This window comes from Notothenia coriiceps, unplaced genomic scaffold (assembly GCF_000735185.1).
Source record: "Notothenia coriiceps isolate Sejong01 unplaced genomic scaffold, NC01 NC01_scaffold00028505, whole genome shotgun sequence".
Classification (NCBI taxonomy): Eukaryota; Metazoa; Chordata; class Actinopteri; order Perciformes; family Nototheniidae; genus Notothenia; species Notothenia coriiceps.
The window spans coordinates 2,095-10,088 of NW_011361206.1; the positions used below are offsets into that span (position 1 = coordinate 2,095).

Consider the following 7,994-nt stretch of genomic DNA (forward strand, 5'->3'; position numbering starts at 1 on the left):
TCAAAGATAGTTTCTGCTCACAAAGGTGTCTTTTAGTGGGGAACCTCAGAGGTGCACACAACATTTAGCCCCACCCAGACCAACCCTGGAGAAGCCCTGTAGGGCACACACATCAAAGACCCTGGAGCTCAGACCCTCCCAGGCTTACTGTGGTCTTGGCCCCGACTCTCTATTGCTTAGGAGATGGGGTGAGGGTTAAAGACAGTCAGGCAGGGGCAGAATTAAAGCACTTTGTGGGAAGGAAACGTGGTTTTGCAGAGAGAAGGGAATGAGGAGGAAAGTGAGTCAATCCAAAAACCATGAAAGAAAACCAAATCCAATTCAAAGACATTGCGAACAAACAATAGGTAATTACCTGTAATCTAAGGTTAAAGGTAAAGGTCTCATCGGCTTCTGGCAGGTTGTCATCTTTCACAGCAATGAAGATGGTCTTACTGGACTCAGTGGACAGCAGGAAGGCTGCAGCATTAATGGATTCAAAATCCCCTGTGTCCACTCCCTCAAGCTGGGGAAACAAGAAAACACTCAAACAGATTAATCACTACTGAAATGAACAAAGATTCCTGCTTCTTTTGTGTACTTTTTGCATCCATTTGACAGTGGTAAATGAAGACAGGAAAGGCACATAACAGATGGAAAGAATGTGGCACAGTAGATTAAAAGTTGGTGTGAATTTAAGATGCAGCAGGTACATGAGTTTTTCCTTTAATAGCATGCTTTGGGCTTGAGGTTTTTGACTGTTTCATCTCTTCCCAACAGCAGATAAGTACGTTTATACGTTTCAATAAGTTTCAATTTGATCCTCAGTTGCCCTTCTGTCTATCCCCATTAGACTTCCGGGAAGGAAGCCGGATATTACACTCTTATATCAACTACCATGGCAGCTCAGGTGTAATAATCCATGTGGCAAATCTGGTAAAGGTATCAAGAAGTAAGGAAACCCCCCAACCACAATTCACAGCCCGTGAACTCTCCTTACTGGACACCAGCTGTGAGCAGCTGACACCTCATGTGGAGGTTGTAAAGCCTAAGCCAACAGTGATTTCAAAACACTTTCTAGAGACAAACTCTGCTTACTGGCCGCTGTGTGCCATAGGGAAAAAGGTCATTCATTCTGATCTTCGCTAGACATATAAAGGTGGAGGCTCCGCAACACAGCAAGGTGCTTAAAAAGAGACAAGATAGATGACTTGACAGGTTGATGAGTTTTGTTTCACGTGAGTGCATGGATGTCCTACCAGAACCAAAGCAGTCACATTGACCGGGTCTCCCACTCTCTCCACGACCAGTCGGACCACAGCTTCCTCGCTCTCGTTGACAACAAAGTCAGTCTGGCCCAGAAACCGCAGCGTGGCCGACTCAGACGCTGTGCCAGGGACGGACAGCGCCAGAATCCAACCAGCAAGCAGGAGGACAGGGAGCATTCCTGCAGAAAGAGGGGAACCATGAGCATTTTTTGTTCAATATAGATCTGGTTTTATTTCAATTTGAATCTGTTAACATGTGCTTGCCTCTTCATTTAATATGTTAGTCTACTAATCTTGATTGTGCCATTTGTCTGCACTGTTCTCTTTGTTGTTGCATTGTACATTTCCCAGCTGTGTGACTCATGAAGGATTTACATTTCTGATATTGAAGGACAAATAGACATTATGCATATATTGAAATGACTCAAAGGCCAATATGGGGCTAATTTGAGAAGTTAGATGAACTCGAAAGGCAAAAAAAAGTTAGAATTGTAATCATTCAGCGCCTAGTGTCATACATAAATACACTCCAGATTAAGATACGTGTTCCAATACTGCAGAAATGATGTCAGAAATGTATGAAAACACTAGAAACACTGACATTTAGAAATATAAAGTCAGTTTAAATTCAAATGAATGTGATCTACGGGCAGTATTGAGTGGCCAGATGTTCACATGGCCTGACTTTAGCTGGTCATTGTGGTCTGAATGATTCATAACATTATTCCATCATTTCAACAGCTGTTGTCCTCATGTGGCCATAACTGTTAAAGCAGTTGTTGTCGAATGTATTCTCTTCTGACCACATGCATTGAAAGCCAGTATAAATATAATCACTGAAGGTAGTTTCAGTATTTCAGCATCAGCCTCACTGAAACACTCTCCTCTCTCTAATTATCGTTTCTGATCTCATGCTTCCTCCAATCATCCTCGCATCTCTCCTACATCGCTCTGCCCTCCTCCCCTCATCTGTCCCCTGCTTTCCCTCATCCAGAATAATCCTAAAGCTGGATGGAGCCACTAAGACAGTTGTCATGGTTAACACAACAAAACAACACAGCATGACAGAGGGGTGGAGCCAGCTTATAGCCACATTCGACCACTATGTCCTGTCTTTCCCCTCCATGCGTCCTCTTACCCATCCCATTCATAACTCGCACCACACACTTTTGCCAACAGTATGAACACGTAAGGTCTAAATTGCTCTTAATTACAAGGTTTAAAAAGAGCATCAGCAGCTACGGTGGGTGAAGTCATGCTGTTTGGGTCTTTTTTCGAAAGCAGAAATCGTTTGGGGAAAGTTGGACATTGAAAAGAAACCATTTTTCATAATGTTCCATAGCTGTTAAATCAATCTGAGTTATTCTCAGTAGTGGCGGGTGTTTAAATAGCAACCATCCATCAATCCATCAGCCACAAGACACTGTGTCAGCATTAGAAGTTGTAGGTTGACAGATACAGTCAGAATCAATCGGGTAAAAGTGTGTTTGAGAGTTTGTGTAGAGGTGGTGTCAAGTGTGTGTCTGTGTGAATGTGTAGCACACAGGCCAGCAATGGAGAGATTCCTGGGAAATCCATCAAAAAAGGATTTAGAGCTGGTGGGGAGGCTGGACAGTGGGGGACAGAGGGTGAGGCTAAAGGGGGAAGAGGTGAGTGTGTCGCTGGACAAAGAGAATAAATCCTGTTATTCGTCCTGCTCTCTCTCCTGGGGTTGGGAACTTCTTGCACCACTGGCCAAGAGCTTGTGAGGAAAGCTATTACCCCTATCCCTGGAGCTGCCTCACACACTTAGAGCCTACACTAGTCTAGAACACACTCTACTGGGACATGGGTTACCCGAGGGTGTGAAACTTTACAGCATGCGCACACCTGCTAGTGTAATATCCACATGCCCGCTTAATTGAGGAATATTGGACAACAAGGCCAAAACATTCTATTTCAGTCATGGCAATAATACGACGGAGTATTAGGCCAAACTTAGAAAACATAAAGTTGAATAAAGTCGTAATAATACGAGAATAAAGTCATAGTTTCATAAGTGACTTGAGAAGCGGACTTGGAGGAGATTGTCTCCTTTCTGCAGGAGGAAACGGCTGGTTCTGGCCGACTACATTACATTACATTTAATTTAACTGAGGCTTTTATCCAAAGCGAAGTGCATTCGACCAACAAGATACAAACTTGAAGAAAACAGAATCATATAAGTACATCAGGTTTCATAGAGCCAAAACATTTCAAGTGCAACTCAACAGGCTTTAGATAAGCCAGTCCTTTGTTAGTATATAAGTGCTTTGTTAATAGTTCTATCGATCGAAGTGGAGTCGAAAGAAATGAGTTTTCAGTCAGCGTCGGAAGATGTGTAAGCTTTCTGCTGTCCTGATTTCAATGGGGAGCTCATTCCGATTCCACTACAAGGCTATGGTTCGACTCCTTCTGGATACAAAGCCTTGATTACAAGTCTCATCGTTTCTTGTGAAACAACAAATCCCCTTTGAACAGCTCATAGATGTAATCAACGAATGTAAATGTAATAGTCGGCCAGAACCAGCTATGTCCTCCTGCAGAAAGGAGACAAGTCCGTTTGGTTTTTTCTTCGAAATAATAGACACAGTTTCTTGCCAAACCTTTTCAAAGTTCTAATACTTATGATAATCTGATGCTGATGTGCCAAAATATTAAGTATTTCGTGATTTGAGAAACCTAAACTAAAGTACTGCTTCACAAGATGCTCCACATTCCTCATTTTATTGTAGGACGAGGCTCTTGTCTCCTTCTCAAGTCACTTATGAAACTTTAATCCATAGACTGTATATATAAAGCTTTAATCTCGTAATTATGACTTTATTCTCATATTATTACGTATTTATTCTCGAAATCTCTCAGTTTTTTTTTTTTAAATGTGGCCCTACAGTAACTCATTGACCATATCATGCACAGCTGAAGGAGTTTTACGAATTGGAAAGCCGTGGAAGGTGCGGAAAGGGAAGTTTAATATTGAAACCCACACCACAGAAGATGTGATTATGTTTATCACAGCATTCCTAGGCACCTACCTGACCAACAATAACGCACAGCAAAGGAGCTAAAGGGGGAGGGATCGTTGGATATAAGTAGGTGCTAATGAATTTTGACACAATAAACACTAATAACTTACTAGGCTACAGAAAAACGAGATTCAAGTGCCAACGTTATACAAATGACCGTTACTACAGACATGCATCCTGCTAGCTGTAGCAAACGGGGCGTGACAGAACTTCACCAGTAGCATATGTTGAGTTTGCAATAACTGACAGTAAATATTCAGCTTATGAGACAAGTTGCTGTTTCTGAACCAGAGCTGTATGTTTTGAATAACGTTAGGTTACCGCCGCACACCAAATGCTGCTACAGCTGGTTCTTTGAGCCTCCCTCTGCTAATCCTGACATCATTCATAAATCCTTTGCACTTCTTATGAGTAACCTGATTAATAATTTTATTTGGTGACTAACTATCAAACCTTATACTACAGGCTGATATTTTGAGACGTTTAGGGAACATTGGTGTGCAAAATATTAAAGGGACCAACAGTTTAGGGAAGTCTTAGCCTTCTCCAGCTTTTATGTCCTGCTGCCGCTTAAAATCACCATAATGTCGGTTTCATTTCTTTCAACAGCAGAAGGAATATAGTGTACTGCTGCCTCTTCCCTTTCTTTTCACTGGTGCCTTCATCAGTTTGACCTTGACTTGCAAGTCTCTTCAAGGCTATTCATTTTCTGGATATATATTTGTTTTTCATAGAATCTCAGTCTCTTTGTCATATTTGGCTTCTTTTTCAGAACAAAAAGTTGGGCTTCTCTATTTCTTCAGTAAATCTGCCTCAAAACCTCACTTCCAAACTCCCAAAGCATTGCCTAACATCATGTGGACCACAATCTTTGAGATGGATGATATGGTTGCGAGCATCCAACCCTCTAACATCCTAAACCCCCTCCTTAAAAATAGAGGGGTGGTCCCTTTAGCATCCACTGACCACGATGCCGCACTCTTCCAAAGAGAGTAACACAAAGCAGATGCTGTGTGGATGGCACAGGTCGTTCCTACAAGCAGCAGGGCAGTTTTTGTGCGGGCATCATGCGTTGTGCCAGCCCTGACCCCGGGGGTTAGGGGACCAATGGTCTGTCTGTCACAGCAAAAGGCATCATGGAGCGCCTGGCGCAGACCTCTGACATTGATAAGGCTGGGAGTCAGAGTCCATGGAGAGAGGTGCACAGCGGCACAGTTGCATGCATACAAACATTCACACAAGTTTGCATACGAGGAAGCATTGGCGAACTCACAGTTAGCAACTAAAATGTAGGATCTCAATGCTCAGAGAGACAGCTGGGTGACAGGCCAGGACACTGGAGAGCTCTGAAATGTCCATCAAAAATATCGCAAGGCCAAAGGAACAGAAAATGATGGCTTGGGCCAGGACTCAGGGACCAGGCGCTCCAACAAACCACAGACAGCACCACAACTGAAGAGACTTCACATTCTCAACATTTAAAACAGCTTTTATTGACATAGTCTGTGACTCTAACCTCAGACAGCTGACTTTTCTTTTATGTTACATGACTTTATTTCCTGGAACTCGCATAGCGTCAAATAAAATATGTATTTATAGTACAGGCTAAATATGTTATGCCTCTTTATCCACAACAATGAGTCATCAAATGTACGTGAAAATACGTCAACAAGCTCAAATGAAAATCAACCCCTTAGCCTGTAACAATCCAGCATCGTAATGAACAAACCATAGGTTACAAAAACCTGATTATTATATCATTAAACAATGACATTGAACCTGCTTTCAACATAACAGTTTTTGTTAATACTTCCATCAAGCTCCTTTCTTCTTTTCAATATGCCAAGTCATGTCAGATGTTGGTCCTTTGGCACAGGGAGGCTTTGTGTTTGCCAGGAAAGTTTATTAGCGCCTGGTATTGTGTTACAACAGAAGTGCCACTAAGTCCACTCGTTTCACCGGCTAAACTCAGATCAAAGCAAAAGGGAACTATGCGTTGGCAGCAAAACACACATACGCACATGCACGCACTAACACACATGTACTTCATGTAGAGTATCCCTTCAGTATCTGCTTGTAATCACTCACTCCTCTGTCTCCCTTAATAATCCACATCTTTAGTGTATCTTAACAGTTTACCTTATTCTATTTTTAATTATATTGTTACTTTCTTTTGTTGTTTCGTAATCCTATTAACCCTGTGTATGTACTCTTACCTGTCCTATCCTGTGTAGACCTTGTCTCTTATCCCTATTTCGGCTAAACCTGAATGATGGGGAATAAAGTGGCCTTATTATGCTTATTATGGTATTCCCTTCCCTGTAGTGTGTTATATAGACTTGTGTGCATGTCAATGGTCTGCAAAGGCTAAAATCCCAACGTTCTCTCAAGAAGGAGTTTCTCTCCCACACACACTCCCCCCCCGGCCTGAAACGCTTCCTGGACTCCTTTGTTTACTTCCGTAACATAATGACATCATTATGTAACACTCGCACTTCTATTGGCTGGGGCAGGGGGGACATCTCTAAGCAGTTGACCAATCGCAACAGAGCCGGCCAGCTAACCAATCAGAGCAGACTGGGCTCTGGTTTCAGACAGAGGGTGAAAAGAGGTGCAGCAGCACAGGCAGTATGAGAAAAATAAAGAGCTTTTTGAACATTACAGCATGGAGACATGTCCCAGTAGAGACACTAAATACTGATATGAACCTGAACATGGGCATAATACAGCCCCTTTAATAAAGGGTAATCTTATCTTAACTTCTTCTTGACAACTAACTCCTCCTGTATCTCTGTGATGGATAGCTCATCAACAGAGAGATATCCCAACAGGCTCAAACATGATAAGCACCCTGACCAGTCACCGGTGATAACATCAGCGCTCTTCAGCGGTGGTTTGACCTCATCACCAGTCAGCCCTTTTTAAAGGTGTTAGTAGCCTGGTTTAAAACAACAAAAACATTACATTGGATCCCTTGCAGTCACTCACACACACACTCCCTGATCTATGTGATATCCCTGTCGGAGGTGCTGAGGCGGTGTCTGGTTGCAGGGCTGCTCCTGGGGTCAGGGCTGGTGCCTCTTGGGTTTCTGCTGACAGTGGCCTCTGTGTCGTAATCTTTAGCATGAATTATTCACTGAAAGTCTAAGACTTAACAGTCAAAGGACGGTATTAAGCATGACAATGCAGGATTCACTGTATAGCATGTGCCGAAATAGTAATCCGGATGTTGACATACTGAAAGAACACATGATTATGCTGTCACAGACGGCCATGTTTCACAGTTAATTTCTGTCTGTAAGTTAAAAATATGGCTTCAATTTCCATCATGTTTTCTCTGAGAGAATCCCAAGGTAAAGTACCAGCCTCTATAATCATAGGGAATGACTTTCACTGAGAATACTCCATATGGAAGCTTTAAAAGAGGAAAGCAATACTTTTACTTCCTTTCTGGTAGCGGGCGTGTGGGATAACGGTCTGGAGAGTTTTAATCAAGGGCTTTCCCATGAGGCACCCCTTCCTTGAGGCTTCCCTGGTACTGAGACGCCCTTGGTGAAAGGCTTGTGGTTATATCTGGCAGTCAGTGACACACACACACACACACACACACACACACACACACACACACACACACACACACACACACACACACACACACACACACACTACTCTCTACTCTCTCTCTCACACTACTACTACTACT

The 7,994-nt window shown here is 42.7% G+C and overlaps 2 protein-coding genes across 2 annotated transcripts in view; both read right to left on the reverse strand.

Moving 5' to 3' along the window:
• Nucleotides 1-355: 355 nt before the first annotated feature.
• The window catches only part of LOC104958257 (G-protein coupled receptor 98-like), a gene marked incomplete at its 3' end in the record, with an annotated part of 17,399 nt that continues 9,760 nt past the window's right edge, over nt 356-7,994 (reverse strand). Inside the window, exons 2-3 of the mRNA XM_010785980.1 lie at nt 1,239-1,426; nt 356-505 (exon numbers count right to left, since the gene is read on the reverse strand). Of these exons, the coding sequence (XP_010784282.1) occupies nt 356-505; nt 1,239-1,424 (336 nt within the window). The remainder of the gene's footprint in view (nt 506-1,238; nt 1,427-7,994) is intronic.
• The window catches only part of LOC104958258 (1-phosphatidylinositol 4,5-bisphosphate phosphodiesterase delta-1-like), a 2,271-nt gene continuing 1,633 nt past the window's right edge, over nt 7,357-7,994 (reverse strand). Inside the window, exon 4 of the mRNA XM_010785981.1 lies at nt 7,357-7,408. Within this exon, the coding sequence (XP_010784283.1) occupies nt 7,357-7,408 (52 nt within the window). The remainder of the gene's footprint in view (nt 7,409-7,994) is intronic.